Genomic DNA, 16,563 nt, shown 5'->3' on the forward strand with positions numbered 1-16,563 from the left:
CCATATGGGTTAGAAATTCTAACCCAATCCTTTAGGAATGAACAGCCCCTGCTTATCAGAAGTAACACAAAACTAGGAATTAAGGGTGGAATTAATTGATGGTAAAACACCTGCCACTTTTGAACCTCACTAAATGTTAAGAGTGATTGTGTAATTTTAAACTTAGACACCAGTTTCCTAGCACAGATTCTTACCCTGCTGAAGGAAAAGACTGTGGTGTTTGGTAAGAGACCCCCTAGGTTAGGAAAGTCACTTCACAGTCAGCCAAAGCTTACTCCCCATAGAGTCTCATTTCATAGCTGCTCCATTTCCACAGTTTTCATCTTGCCACTTCTGCTGCTGCTTTATTAGTAGTTTATTATTGAGACTTACTGCTGTGGGATTGTGATGCTGGAAGTAAGAACTTGTTCCTTACATGTTCCCTCTTTTGTTCGACTTTGTTTCCATCCCTTTTCCCACTTATATTTCTGTCATCTTTCCCATGTTAAATGTCCTAATCCAAAATTTTAATCAGATTCTATGAATCTGAAAATTAAAACATCCTCTTTTTGATTTAAAGATTAAAAAAGGCCTTTTGGACTGCACTTGACGAGCATATATAATTAATAACATTTCTAATATTTAATTTAATGCAATTTACTTACATACTTTTGGTTTTTCTCTTGCTGTGAGAAATTAAATTGCAGTGGTATTCTGTAAAAATGAAGCCTCTGTAGGTCATCGACAATTAACAGAAAGTGGGTTGTTACCACATGAGTTTGATAATAACATATCATAGTTTTAGTATGATATTTCAATGTGTTATACTATGATAGTAACATATTTATATAACTTGGTAGAAAGATAGCAAAAAGTGGGAGGCTTAGTGTTTTGAGGACAAGAAAGCATCTGTTGCTGCTGTGTTGGTTGGTACTTGATATATTTTCAGTTTTAGAAAATAATGTACAGTAGGCAAAGCTGGTCTGTTCTGCCACTGCTGGATTATTGAAGTGTCAAATTAGATGGCTCTCTATATTTTTTAAATATTTCTAATTCCTTTATTTTTACAGAAAATATAGGCAGTGAGAATTTGGGGAGAAAATTGTGAAACAAAGTCATTGGCATACAACATGAGCTAGAGTATGTTAGCAAATCCAGAGGTGTTTTTTTTTTAATGGAAGACAGTGCTGAAGAAAGTAACTGTAAGTGCAGTCCAACAAATGCTGATGTGAATCAGAAGATTTAGATAAGTATGACTGAACTTAGGTGTTTAGGCTTTAGACAGCTGTCAGAACTAATACCTAAAATATTATATTCAAAAATGCTCAAATATGTTCAGACGTTTTTCAGCTTTAAATGTCTGTGCTAGTGAAGATTTTACAATGTTTAAAGTTAGATGTTGTAATTGATACAATTTTTTAAAATGCATTTAATTATCTGTAATACAAATAGTTGTGGTTTTTTTTTTTTTACTTCTTTTCACATTGGGCTACAGTTAACAGGAAGTTGTCATGGTGTGGTAATAACACTTAATTCTAACAATGGAAAAATGGAATGATAGAGTTAGAATGCAATTGGAATCCTAGCTGACAGCTAGAAGATCCAGGTCTGAGGAAACAGCAAAGTGCATGTGTACTAGCATTTATTAATGGTAACAAAAATACATTTATTGGATTGGAAAGTACATGTGAACTTAATTTCCTTCTCAAATAAAATCCTTGCCTTGCAGAAATGAGGTGTTTGATGTACCTGTATTTTGTGATTGTGGATTGCTTTTAATGAACTTGAGCCTGAAAATGTTTGGGTGTTCATGGGGTTACTGGCAAAGAGAAATTTTACCTGTCCTAACATCTTGACCACATGTAAGTTTTCCCTGAGTTTCCTTTAAAACCAATAGAATGGAATGAGCACCTCTGGAGGTGGCTTATCTCACCTGTTTTAGTTTGTCAGCTGGAATGATCCTTCACGTTTATTTTCTGTTAAGTGAAAAGATCACCTGAGGTGACTTAGTCAATGTCCACTTTAGACATCAACGACACTGTTTTAGTATTTGCAATATATCGAGCAAGAAGGGGACAAGTAGTGCTGTTATCTGGTAAACCATTCAGTATCTGGGGTGAAAGTGTTTTGGGAAGAGAGGAGTGGATAGAGATGGGGAACGGCTTGGGCTGAAATATGACAAATACCTTCCTGAAAAAGCGATAGGGAAACAATCTGGCATGAGAGATAGTAACTGCTGTGAGGAGGCAGATGTTGGAGTCTTCCCTTGCTTCCCTTGCCTTTTCTGTTGTTGTAGCTTTCAGCATCAAACTTTGTTTCCGGAAATTTATGAGATTTAGAACATGAGTTATTGTATTAGCCATAAAATTCAGTGTTTCAGCGGGGGCAGGGTAAGCAATGGAGGCGACCAGGAAAAACGGTGTAATCCAGTTGCATTTTGCAACCGATACAAAATGACTGGAGAGGCCTAATCAGGACAGCTCTTCCCCGCGGGAGAGTTTACGCGCTCGCGGCCTGGCAGAACCGCGAGCCCCGGCCGACGTGAAGAGAATCATCTCACAGCTCACTAAAGAGACCGTAAGCACGGGAACCAAGCTAAGGCGCGCCAGTCCCTCTCCGTCCAGGCGGACGCTCCGCTTCCCCTCAGCCGCCCGCTCTGCAGCAGAAGGGCAGGACCGCGCACCGTTGAGCTACGGTCTCCTCATCGTTTGGTCCCGCGCGGCGCCCCGTAGCAGGGAGGGCGTGCCCGGCCGCACGCGGGGCAGGCGTTGGGGAGGGGCGCGGCTGTTGCCAGGGTAATACGCGCGGGAGCTCCGGCTCGCGGCGGGAGTGAGGGCTGTGGGGGTCGCTCGTCGTCCCTAGTGCTGTCGCCGGTGCCTCCGCCACCCTCCTAGAGCCACCGGCTGTGTGGGACAGGTGGAGAGGAAGAGTAGAGCTGGGCTGGGCCTCTACTCCTCTGCTCCTGCTGGGGAGGGGCGCGGTGGGCCGCATGGTGGCGGGTGGAGTCGGGCCGGGCCGTGTGTGAGGGGCGGTGGCGTCGCCGGAGGGACGAGCGGCGCTGGGGAGGGGTCGGCTGAGCTCCACGTTGCCAGTGCGAGGGAGGGTGTCACTGACTGGCTGTTACTCTGCCCGGCTGTTGCAGGAAGTCCTGAGGCCCGGCCTCGGACATGGCTTTGGGCGAGATGGATGGAGAGGTGGCAGAGCTGGATGAAGAAAAGAATCAGGAGTCGGGTATCACCACCACGAGAAACATCCTGGAGAGTTTCACAGAGAGTCAGGAAGTCAAGGAGCTCATTGGTAATCTGAAAGGAGCCTTTGGGCATCTGGTGACTCGAGAAATGACTGTGGAAAAATTCATAGGTAAGTGTATTATCCACAGGGAGCATGTTCTTATATTCTTTAAAGGAACTTATTGCCAAAAAAGGGCTAAGCCACTAATTTTGGATGAGTAATAATGCTAGAACTTTATCAACAGGTAGCCAAGATTTAGTTCTTTACTCATGTTGTTTTTTAGATGTGTCATTGCATCATTACATGGTATTTAACCACTGTAAGTAAAAACCTAGGTCAGATTTAAGAAATCTGAATTCTGATCCATGTTTAGTCTCCAGTTTCCTGTTCAGGTGCAGGCAATAATTTCATTTAGTTTGTATATCTGCCAAATAAAGTATTTTTGTGGCTAGGTAACTGTTAAAAGTGCATCCATAGAGGTAATATTTTTCTGAGTGGAGACAACTTGGATCTGACTTTCTAACTGAGCTTTCAAGCCACATAATGAAAGCTATTCTGTTTCTAGTTTGCAGCTGAACATAGGAGTGATATAATTAGGTGCACGTGTCAGTGCTGTAGATAATTAGCCTGTTATAATCCACATTTGTGCATTGGCTTCAGGATTCTGACCAGGTGATTTGCAAAAGTTAATCCTAAATTTCAGGTGCTTGCAAATTCAGTGGAGTGGTCTGGTGTTTTGCAAGTACTTCTGTAAAAATACTGAAATTGCAAAAATTTACAGTCACAATATTGATGGCACTGGCTGTGGTTTTGACAAAAAGAAACTGGATAGGCAAACAATAAACTAGAAAACTCTAGATTCAGAAATTTGGCCCTGCAGAAGTAACTCAGTAGTATTATACTTGATTGACTTAACTGTTCCATATGAGAAGATTAATTAACATCAAACTGTTGGGAAAGCAATTTGTATTTGTGTTGACCATTCAATATCAGGTGAAATAGTGAACTTTGGGATAGAAAAGCCACCTCTGAAACAGTTTGTCTGGAAGGCCATCATCTACTTCAGCTGATCACCTTGGTGCTTCTATCTTTCATATGTTAGGTGCTGCCTGTGTGTTTAAACTGTATTCATGAACTGCATGCATAACGTTGCCCAGTAAATACAATAATAACATTTTTTAAACTGATAGGCACTGTATATGTGTTGTTCAATATTTGGTTATAATATTTATGTCATAAGGTATCATTTGATCTTTCTTGGGCAAAATGGCCCAAAATTGATAACAGGCTAAATGTGTAGGACATAATGGTGAAACTTAATTATCAGGTACAGTGGTTTCCAAGTGATGTCTCCAAAACCTTCACAGAAACATGATGCATGTTTTTGTGTGAAACAGAAGTGTGGAAGATAACTTAGTGTGCAACCATAATTTTGTAGGAAAATGAAGGAAGACCTTTTTTTTGAAATTATCACATTTGAAGAACTTATTTTTTTTTTCCAGTTCATTCTCTTTAGCATTTAGCATTAGGATTTTATTTTAGCTTGCCAGACTGATCTGGGAAAACAGTTGGGCAAGGTAAGGAATTTTCTGTTAAATTCCACTTCTGCTTGAGAGCTATTTCTCTGAGTATTGGTGGAATTTCTTGTACTCACTAGTTGTATTGTTTGTACTAGTTTAAATTATCATTAATCATAGTGGGAAGGTAGTGATGATTAGGAGCTCAGGCATCCATCTTGATAGGAGGCAGCTCTATGGTATCCCAGTGGAATTGCTCAGGTTACTGAAAAGATATTGTTAGAGTGGCTGATGTTTTGAAAGTGGTTGTGCAGAGTCATCCACTGGTCAACTGCAGCACTGCTGAAGTGGAGCTCTAGTAAATCTAAGTGTTGATGTGACAAGTGGAGAAAAAGGAGAGAGCAAAATTGTTTGAGAGAGAAACAAGTGCAGGAAAAAGAGGAGTTATGAAAGTATTTTAATTTTCTAATTGAAACCTATTTTGTGACCAAACATCTGAAAATGACCCAGGTAATCTCCATCATAAAGCTTCATCACTTGATGATTTCTTCTGAAGTCCAACTCTCATTTCTGTAGCAGCTTTTCATTGATTCCAGGTTTAAACTGAAGTGCTTTTGTTTCTCTAAATTGGCAAATTGTTCTTAGCTTCATTTCAATATTCAATTTCCATTTGTCTTTTTTCAAGTCAGTTCCCAAAAGAAAGGTAACAACATATTACTGGCAGCAAGATAATGTGAAAAGTTTTGAGGAGCACAGATAGCAACAGCTACAGCTGTATTTGTCCAACTGAAAGTTTGTCAAAGATTGTTTGTTCTTTGCTGAATAATTTCCTGTGTTGTATTTCAAAACAAAACCTATTTCTGAGTATTGTGCAGAGCACCTTCACTTGCACAGTACTGTTATGTTGTTTTTTTTTTATTCCCTATTGTAGTCAGGTAGCTCAAAAGAAAAAGATAAGGGTTTTGCAATGCCTGTACCCTGTTTCAGTACAGATCCTCACTGGTGGAATTATACCTTTGAGCATTTCCAGGCATGAGATGGCAGATAGCTTTGTGGTGAAATCCCATGTGTCCAGGGAGGATTTCCCCTTGGCTGTGCTAGAATCAGAGCTGGAAAAGTGTCATGCTTGGGGAGACTTCTTGATGCAGAGATATCTTTGTGCTCGTGTTTTTGAAGACAATCAGTAATTTGACATGCTAACAAGTAGAGTGTGCAAAACTAAGTGGGATCAGTATGTTAATGAAGATGATGTGAAGAGCAAGGCAGACAGGTGTAAAACAGTATTCTGATTGCTGTGTGGGTAGGAGTGCAAGGTAAAGCTGGGACACCTGGAACGGCTGCAATCTGCCCTGGTTTAATGTTGTCGTCTGTTTGCAGAGCTCCCTCAGGAGCAGTGTGCTGGTAAGTTGTGCTTAGGAAGGGAGAGCCACAAAGAGCCCTGCAGTGAAGGACAGCAACTGCTTATTTCAACTAGCTGTGGGGTTTGTCCACAATGATTTGAGAGACTCCTGGAAGGGAGTTTATGATTCAGTGTAGATAAAAAAATTGCACCACAGAAGTGGACAGATTGTGTTTTTTACAGTTACTTACCTGTAGCTTTCTTACTTTTTGACCTTGCTCACAGGTGGGGGCAACATTTAGCTCAAGAATACTGAAATCTTAAGCCAAAGAGTTGGGATGTATCTCACAATTCATGTAAGAGCCTTTAATTTGAATAGGTTGTCATAGATCTCTTTTTCCTTTCCAGGTATTATGGACAAGTACCAGGAGCAACCTCACTTGTTGGATCGCCACTTAGGTAGGAATGTCATCTTGAAATAATTTGTGTCTGTATAGACCTGAAAATCTGTTAAACTATAAGGTCTATATTTGCATGACAAGATTGCTGTGCTTGATATTACTGAGGAGTATCTCCTTTTCTTACTAGAAGTATGAGAAACTGTAGATTCAGCTGCGTATGATCTCACTGTTTTTCCTCTCCTTTCATTAGAGTGGATGATGAATTCATTGTTGGATATAGCACGGGACAAGGGATCTCCTCCCCAGCTAGTCCACCTGGCTTTTAAATTTCTTTACATCATTACAAAGGTAAAACCCCACAAATTTAACATTCTGTAATTAAAATGTGTAAATTGCCGATATTTTCTTTGTTGTTAAATATCTTGAAACAATTTCAGTTTCAAAAATAGTAAAATAAGTCAATAATTGGCAATGTAATATTTAAAACTGTACTGTGAAAGATAGGTTCCCTTTTTTCTCGTTTTCACAATGGCTTATGTTATGACCCAGACTAGTAATTATCAAGGTCTGAATGCAAAAAAAAATTCCAGACATTGAGATCTGAGTGATTTAAACAACATAAGTATGATGAAGAGTTAGGTAAATTATGAAATTTCCATCTGAGCATAAGAATTTTTTTTTTTTTTTTTTTTACTGTGAGGGTGGAACACTGGAATAGATTGGTCAGAGAGGTTATGGAATCCCCATCCCTGGAGATACTGAATGCCTCCCTGGATATGGTCCTGGGCAGCCTGCTATGGTTGACAGTGCTTTAGCTGGAGTAGACAGTCTTCAGAGGTCCTCGTTTTTAAAGTTAAAAAGATCATCATTCGGTTAATTCTTAAGTTTGTAATAATGCAAAAATTTCAAGGTATTTAAGACCATAATTCATATCCTTACTGGTTTTACTACAGGAGAATCATACAGAAGTTGTTCCTCAAAGGGTCTTCTCCCTCAGTACCTGATGATGCCAGGTGCCTTACTAAATGTTGGAATTTTCTGTTACAGGTGAGAGGGTACAAACGTTTCCTCCCACTGTTTCCTCATGAAGTGAGTGATCTACAGCCTGTTTTGGATATGCTTGCAGACCAGAATCCAAAAGACTCTGAGGTGAGATCTTGCTGTACTTATTTAACTTTGTTGTCTCCAGCAGAAAAAAATTAGAACGGTGTAAGAAAAAGGAAAAAAAAAATTGAAAAAAAATTAATAAACATTATCAGTTCTGATCGCTTTGCTGCTGTTGCAGTTGTTCAGATTCAAAAGTTCCTTCTTGCCTGTCTGTCTCTCAAAACACACCTCAAGTTGTTTCAGTACACCCATGAAAGCAGTACATAAAAATAGGGAAGAAAATGTATTTCTTTTGTGTTTGTGACTGGAGGCACAAATGGGCTGAGGAAAGGAAAATGAAAATGGCAACATGCAGTTTTCCTTTGACAAGAAGTGGTCTTTTCTAGATTTCAGATTCAGAAGTGAGGGTCTATTAATTTTATTACATATTTCTTCTTTGGAATCGCTTGTAGGTCTGTCTGCTTTGGTGGTTTAGACCATTCTGGTTTGGAGTTTTCTTCATCTTCCTTTGGAAGTTCCTTGAAGGTGGTGGATTACTTTGTGTTCCAGGCACTTTGTTGGAATATGTTCCAAGAATTGGAGTGCATGTTTTATTTTACTCTTCTTTTCCAGACTTGGGAAACTCGTTACATGCTTTTATTATGGCTCTCCATAATCTGCCTCATTCCTTTTGATCTGGCCCGTTTTGATGGGAATGTTGGTACAGAGGAAGGGCAGACTCGTGTGCCAACAATGGATCGCATCCTGAATATAGCAAAAGTGAGTGTAATGCACCTTGTAATACTGTCAAACCTGTGCTGTTCTTCTTAGGCTTTAATCTGTCAATATGTAATCCATTATCTTTTAGAATATTATTGAAGGTCATATTTTTTGTATGGGATCTGTAAAGAATTTCCCTATAGATTTGGAATCTTCCACATGTGCTTTGCTGCTTTAGTGTCAGATGAGGCTGTTACTTGTTTTTCCCTGAACTAATAAACTGTCTTCTGATATGAGTGCATGCCTTGGATTATGCAAACAGCTTTTAGTGTTTGAAAATACTGGCAAGCTTTTTCTGAAAGTCGAATTTGATTTCTATAGGAAATCAGCATTAGAGCAGGGTGAGTAAGATTGGAAGCTGTAAGTGCATGAAGAATTTCAATGAAGTTTCACTAGGCATGAGCCAAAGTGGCTAACTCCTCATCCCTTTCAGATAAAGCAGCAGAACACCTGAACAGCTTATGCTTTTTGCACTTTCAGCTTGTCACTTGTAGGTAGGTAGTAGCACAAATATGACTTAAGTTAATGTTTCTATAGAAGTAAAGTTGCTTTGAAAGGCACTAGAAAGGTGATTTTTGTCTGAGATACATGGGAAATTTAATTTTTTATCATCTTAAGTTCAGTTTGTTCTTATAACTGCATAATATATATAATCATAATACAGTTCATAATCATAAATTTTGAGTCCTTTGTTTGTACCCAAAGTTGTTACATAGTTGTTATTAAATCACCATGAATTCTTGAATTATTTTACAGCTAGTTTTCTTTTACCTTTAGTGTTACCTGGTTGTCAGTGATAAGGCACGAGATGCAGCTGCTGTACTGGTTTCCAAGTAAGTCTCTTTTGTGCTTCTTGGCAGGAAGGAAAAAAGCTCTTATTTTTCCTACCATTTTTCACTCTGACTTACTACTAATGACAGCAATGGGAGGACTGGAAGTTGCCAGCTGTATGTGGGATGTTAAACTTGATTGAATCAGATGCAGTAGTGTATTTATTATTGAAAATATTTTGTTTTCTTCTGCTTACTAGAGGAACAGGTATCTATCACAAGTGATACAGATCTTCACTGTTGACAGGATACTATTCAAATTGCCTTCTAGGAACTGGTTTGTGCTACAGGGTTTCAGAAAGATACATTTATATTCTGTTGCTTCTGATTTGTAATGTGTTTCCTGGTAAACAGAGAATTGATACTTGTAGTACTGACTTGATAGTTTCTAGTAGAACTGAAGTTATTTAAAAGGAAATAATATTTCTAGAATTTATTGTAAAATCCCTCTTGTCACTGTATTCATTCTCTCACCCAGGAAACAGCACTTCGATTTTCTTAGGCTTGTTGTTGTCAAATAATTCATCAAATGAGACAGATAATGGAGCTTTTAAAACCCCGTTGTTTTACCTGTTAGTGTTCAGGTACAAAATAGTTTGTGACAGAGATGCAGTTCTGACATTTTTGGCATCATTTCAGTAATACTGATGCTAGGATTGTTTGTAAGTTTGGAGTAATAAACTTCTCTCTCTCTCTCCTGTCCCAGAGCATTAGTGGAGATTCTTTTTATTTGTGATGTGTATGAAACTAAATTACAAAGATCATAAACTGTGCTCGTTCACATGTATCCAATATGTTCTAACAGAAGAGGGCTTTGGTCAGTTTAGTTTATTTGGTTTCCCTTTCTTTTTTTTTTTCTAAAGCAAACCCCAGCATCTTCACACTCACATATGCTCTGTCTACACTAGAGGGCTCTGCCGACACAGGTTTGTCAGTTTAGCTGTAGGAGCAGAGCTTCTAGGGAACAAGATGAAATGGTAATGGATGTGAATGGCTCCTGAACAGTAATTTAATCTGTGTTAACGTTTTTCTCTGGATTAAGAGGCACTAAACTCGTGGGATTAATTTTATCCAAATAATCATTAAACAAAACATTTATTGAAGGGCATCTGAACTTTCTAGGAAACAACTCTCCATATACTTACTTTAAATTGATTCTGAACTTCAGTCACAGGAGTCAGTGCTTTAGAAATGTGTATTTAGTGAGCATAATGCTACAGGTTTGAATGTGATGACAAAACAAACCCTTTTTTTTATTTTGGAACTGACAGCATCATGCAGAAAATACATGAAGGAGCTGAGACTAGAATCAGAGTTCTGTGTTGTCCTGTACATTTCCGATTTATTCTGAAATAGTTCAGGGAAAAATGAAGTGAATGCGTGAATCATTTGACTAGCCTTTAATAAATAATCTTGTCTATACACACCTATTTCCATGTGACAGAACATAGGTTTGTCTCCTTATCCCAATTAGTTTATGCAGCTGTTTGGGAAGTGCTAATTGGAATTTTTATGTATCTGCCATGGTAATCTGCTTTGTCACAAGCTGATGGAAGCAGAGGAATTGAGGTGAAAGTGTGACATTGAGTGAATTAGTCTTGAGCATTCATGTGCGCCTTTTATCATCTTCACTTCCTAAAATCCCAGAAATATACCTAAATCAACCACCCATAGGTGGCTGAGACAGACTCTTCAAGGTACCTTCAGTATGGAAACCTTCTCAAGTAAGGATAGCAGTAGTTTTAAAAGATTCTTTCATCACATTTTATTAAATGAATTTGCACTTCTCTTGCTCTCCGGGGTGTCTAGAACTAAATTGCTAATGGAAACGTGTGTGGTAATGTCACTGACTACAGCATTGCATTCAGCACAACTTTGTGTTCATGCAGTGCTCAGCCCTAGATTTCAGGGGGATTTCATAAGTGCCTTGCATCCTAACACAGGGTACTGTGCAGGCATGTTATTAGCAATTGTCCTCTCTTCCCCTCACCTCCATTTTATTGGCTGCGTTAGTTTTTTATTAAAAGTATGTATTCATAACAAATAATGTGATAGAATAGGTTAAGCTGGTTCTGGTCCCAGCTGCATCAAGGTATGTAAGGCTGTAATGGGAGCACAATTGGTATTTAGTGTATTTATAATTATTCCGTTTATCATGAAAACACCATTTGCAAAATAGCTTAATGATTAAACCACTTCACCAGGACCTTTTGGGTTTGGTGCACTTGAATTCACTGCTTTTACATCCTGAAACAGTTCTTTAATGAGTGGGCCTAGTTTTGTTGAGATGAGATCCATCTTATTTAGGTTGGACTGCTAGGTAGGCATGAAAACAAAAGTTCTAGAATAGACAGAGATAGGATACAGGTCTCTAACTCTCTAACATGCTGAGCAGGAAACTCCTATGGGAGGAAGTCTAGGTGCTGGTTCCTGTTCTAAGATGTTTCTGAGTTTCAAGTGAAGTTTAGAAACATTGGGATCCAAGACTTCCTGTTTCCCAAAGTAAATTACTTTTCATAGGGCAAAGGAGCTGGAGTTTGTTTCGTGAATTCTTTTTTCTGTCTGCTCAGTGACTTGGTTGCAGTAGGAGGAGATGAGGCTCATCTTTGTCTTGCTTCTATTCTGAGGTTAGGGCAGTTCTCAGAGAAATTAAGATTTCAACTCCCTTAGGCTGAGAGGGGGTCTAGGAACCAGTTCATCTACTTTGCAGGTTAGTTTCCTTACCAGCACTCATTGTGCAAAAGAAGGCTTTGTCCTCTCTGCTGTGTTATGAAACTCTTTATGGGCCTGGCTGATAGCAGTGAAGTATGAAGCAATTCTTGATTTGCACCAGTTTTCAGATTAGCAGAATAGCTGTTCTTGGTGAGAATGGTGGAGAATCCTCCTATTTATTTCAGCTTTTGAGTCATTCTAATGGAAATAATTTTTGTTTTAGACCTTAGGAAAGTATCTTGCTTTATAATTGAGATAAGAAATCTCTAGAATCCAAGTTTATAGGTTGGTCTGAAGAGAAAGTGAAATTCTGGGTCAGAGGCTTGCTCAGAAACAGAAGGGCAGACAGAAACACTGATGGTTTGGTGTGTTCCCACCCTCAAGTGATTTTGGAAAATACTCATTGGATAGTTGTTCTTAGAAACTACAACCAGTTTGGATAGCAGGAGAAACTATTTTTCTTTGAGTCATGAAGTTGGTAACTGCAGTGTTTTGTGTTGTTTTTTTTTTGGTTTTTTTTTTCTGACAGATTTATTGTCCGCCATGATGTCAGGCAGAAAAGAATGGCAGACTTCCTGGACTGGACTCTTTCCATGTTATCCAAATCCTCCTTCCAGAGCATGGAGGGGACAGTGGTTATCAATGGCATGCTCCAGGCCCTGGTAAATACAGTTCTTCTAAAAGATAAATTATTGCATTTATGATCTTATGGTACTGCCATTGTAGAGAGGTTCTTGCCTATTGAAAATGGATAAGGTAATGCACAACTAGAATTTACCCCACAACAGTTGTGAAGAGGTGACTCCCCATGTATGTATGTCTCTGTAAATGCTCTTGTCATTGCCAAACAAAAGTGAGGTTTCCAGTATGGATACCCATGATTTTAAATATCTAATTGTGTATCAGTAGTGATTTTGTAATTTAGTTTGGGTTTGTTTTCTGCTTTTCTTTTTCTTTTTTTTCTTTTTTTTTTCCTTTGACCAAAATCTTTGAAATAAATTAACAAATTAGAAATTTACAAAATGAAGAGTTGGGGTTTCTGATAACAATTGTGGTCTCTCCTTGCCTTCTAGAACTGTTAACTGAATGCAGATAATTCTTGAATGTTGTATCCATTCTTCAACTGAAATATTTTTCTCAATGCATTTAGTAAGACATATGAAACTTGTAAGACAGTGTCTTTCAGTAGTCTGAATGCAAGCACTGTGGTATAGCTTGCTAACTTGAAGTTTTTTGTTAAATGCTCCTTTCCTTGTGAAACAACAATAATTCATGACTTAGCTGAACTCTTAGTATTTAAAATTTTCTATGCTATGCATAGGAACACATCTGTAATGCCTGAGCCACTGCTGTATGATAGCACTCCTCTTACAGGTTCTAATAATATCTTTGTATAAAAGCTTTCTTTTAGTTCCATAATCTTAGAAGTGTTTAGGTGCATTTTGAAATACTTGAACGACAGTTGTAATGTCTGTTCCAGTGTTGGTGTCCAAATATATTTGGGTGGAATGGGGGAGTTTGTGTGGGTGGTTGTGTGGGTTCCTTCCTGCTTTTGTTGACCAAAGCTGAGGTAGTGCAGGCAGAGTCAGATGACAGGCTCTTGTACAGCCTTTGCTCAGGTTGAAGAGTTTGCAGCTGTTTGTACAGTTTCTATAATTTGCATAAATTTGCAGTTCTTTTCAAGTAATAGCTGTGAGGACTTAGATGCAGTGTTACCAAAGTCAAAGCAAAGTTCTGGAACAAGTGTGTGGTGTGTGGTTTGGGGGGGTGTTTTGTTTTGTTTGGTTGGTTGGATTTTTTTCTTCCTGTAGCAGCTCTTCCAAATCAGAAGATACAAGAAATGATCTATATTTAGAATAGCTTAGGTCTTGCTGCTTAAGCAGGAGGAAGCAGTATTTGTATGCATTGCAGTATGTTTCAAAAGACAGAATGATGTTTCATCATTTTATTGTCAGATCTGGAAAGGGAGACTGACTGTTTGCCATTCTAGGTACATGATGAGACCTGCAGGATGTATAATACATTAGTGTTTTGTCATAATTCCTTTGAGTTTGGCTTTGGCTCTATCCACCTGTTCATTAGTGCATACTAAGCGAAACAGGTGAATACTTAACAAGTAGAATCGAAACTAGAATGTGATACAATATACCTGGAAGCAGAGACCTGCCACCTTGCATTTATGTGATTTCTTCTTCCTCTCTGGCACAGAAGAAATGATTTATCAGACCAGTTTTATTTGTATCCTACAGCTCATAGCTCCTGTTCCAGCTGCTATGACGAGTCTGAATTTTTAAAGACTTTTCTTCAGTCTTCAATTTTTTTATTTCATGACCAACAATATAAGCATGAATTCTATCATTTGGGGGGAAAAAAGGTTTTCAGAATAATGTGTGCAGGTATCTGTGTACACAGACATGCTGAAATGAAGTTAGAAGTACTTATGTCTAGAATTTAATATTAAGGATTTTGTAACAGTAGTGTTGTTAAACCAAAAATACTGACTGAAAATAAAGGCAATGTTTAAAATAAGAAAGCCTTTTCTCTTAAACATGCAAAATTGTAACAGTCTGTACAGAAACAGAATAAGAACTTGCTGAGTGTGTGAAGCAGAACACATCTTCGTGAGGGACAACTGAAGCTCTCATCAACAAGCTTGAAAATTCCTCCAGCAATTTAACAAATTAAGGGTCAAATTGTACTTGTCTGAGCATTTCTGTCTGAACAAGCTGGAGAAAAAAACCCAGCAGAATCTTTCAGTTTCTGGTCAGTACAGCAAGGCAGATTTTGGGAATGTTGCAGGTTTGGGGAATGTAACCCACGAGAGCAGGGCTAAAAAGTCCTTTCTCTCTTCATCAGATCAGTTTAGGACTGCCCCTAGCAGGGTGAATTTCAGTCAGGTTATGATCTGCTTATGGTCTGCACTTAGGAAGTAGCTTGTAGCAAGATTGGCAGGGCAAAACTGCTTTAGAAAGAGCTGAAACTCTTGCATTTCAATGAACTGAAACTGCAAGTTAGGTACGCAATGAGTAGTTCAACGTTGCTGCACTTTGATCTGCCTCTTGTGGCCTTAAGTCTTGGTGATTAGGTATGCTACTGTTTAATCTAACTCAGCATTATGTGAGGAACAAGTACTACTGTTTCATGGTTCTTGTTGGAACATGCAGCTTGCATTACATATTTTAATTCCACTGCTGCTTTTTTCTTTTTTTTCTTTACACCTGTTGTCAGTAATAGATCATTTCACAACAGGTGTGCACTGGCAGGAATCTGCTTACAGTATGTCAGATTTGGTTTTCAAAACTGCCCTCTTTTGTTGAAACTAACACTGAAGTGTTGAATTAAATTTGCTTTTGTGCATAGATACTTTGTGTATTTGAAGGATTATCAATGCTGGATTAATAAGAAATTGCTAAATTTTGGGGGTTTTTTTATATAAGATTTGTTTACTTGAAGGAAACTTCTAACCTGTTTCAAGAATCTGCATTTTAAATTCTCTTGGTCTGGAGGTTTGCTTTTAAACCTGCCATTATATCAAACAGCTTTTTAGTTATTGCTGCAGGGTGTAGCACTCCCAGTTCTTGCGTGACAGAGATGTCATCATGTTGAGGTAGCCTTGGGCATTGAAACTTATTAAACCTTATTTGTTTTATAAGTGATTCAGTATACAAGTGTGAGTAATAATTAAAAAAAATAAAACGCCCTGCACAGTGATCTGATGAAACTCGAGAGTCTTAAGAACAGGGCATTTCCCTGAGCTGTCTCTAATGCAAAAGTTATTTAGCAAGAGGTACATGCTTATGTAAATTTTGCTCCGGGGAAGAAAGAACTCTCTAAGTCTATTCTTTCAGACCCAGAGGCACAAAAATAGACTATTTCCAAATAGAATGTTTCCCAAGTCTCTTTATTTCTGGCATTCTCAGAGAATTAGCTGTGCTAGAATTGTCTTTTGGCATTATTTTTTCAAAAAGGTGTTGTGGCTTAGTTGTGTGGTGATACAGGTGGACAAAAAGCAGTGGGATGGGAGAAGAAAATTCTTACATCTGTAGATACCAAGGGCACTGATGCTTTTCTGATAGTGCTGTATTTCTTATCCTTCTGAACAGCAGAAACTATTCTGATGTCACCTTGTCTGAGATTGTTGCTTCTCACCAGCAGTAGTGTGGTTAGTTCAAGGTTCAGAAGTTCTGTTACCATTAGACTGTTTCATTTTCCTGTCACAACAGTGTTCGCTCAAGCTGCTGATCTTTTGCTTTTTCCATTTTTTCCAAGTATTTAAATGTATGTTTTTGGGTAGCGTTGTTAAGATGGAGAGGAACTATTCTGCTAGCTTTCAACTGGTGAATAAGATCTTGTGACATCTGAATACCTTTTGCCACCCATTTAACTGGACTCCATATTGAAGTTTGTCACATTAAGTACTGTGTTGATGATCAGTGCCCTGATAAATACATGACCTACAGAATTCCTTAAGTATTCCTTACTTCTTGTGTTGAAGACATAGTAAGAACAAGGGCTTTAACCTATTTTATCTTTAGCTGCACAGGTAATGCACTAAATATTCTTTACTTTCAGATGAACTTATTATTCTGACAGCATGTCCTCCCTCACCCTTGTTTACCTCCTCAGATCTGGCCTGGAGGCAGGGATGGCTGATAGCTTTCCCTGGCCCTGGATGTTGTATGACTACT

General features: G+C 38.6%; 1 protein-coding gene across 1 annotated transcript in view; it reads left to right on the forward strand.

Annotated features, from left to right (window-relative positions):
* Positions 1-3,146: 3,146 nt before the first annotated feature.
* The window catches only part of TBCD (tubulin folding cofactor D), a 118,643-nt gene continuing 105,226 nt past the window's right edge, over positions 3,147-16,563 (forward strand). The window contains exons 1-7 of the mRNA XM_054393655.1: positions 3,147-3,339; positions 6,475-6,525; positions 6,718-6,815; positions 7,515-7,616; positions 8,187-8,333; positions 9,111-9,166; positions 12,405-12,537. Coding sequence (XP_054249630.1) covers positions 3,147-3,339; positions 6,475-6,525; positions 6,718-6,815; positions 7,515-7,616; positions 8,187-8,333; positions 9,111-9,166; positions 12,405-12,537 — 780 coding nt within the window. The remainder of the gene's footprint in view (positions 3,340-6,474; positions 6,526-6,717; positions 6,816-7,514; positions 7,617-8,186; positions 8,334-9,110; positions 9,167-12,404; positions 12,538-16,563) is intronic.

This window comes from Indicator indicator, chromosome 29 (genome assembly GCF_027791375.1).
Source record: "Indicator indicator isolate 239-I01 chromosome 29, UM_Iind_1.1, whole genome shotgun sequence".
NCBI lineage: Eukaryota > Metazoa > Chordata > Aves > Piciformes > Indicatoridae > Indicator > Indicator indicator.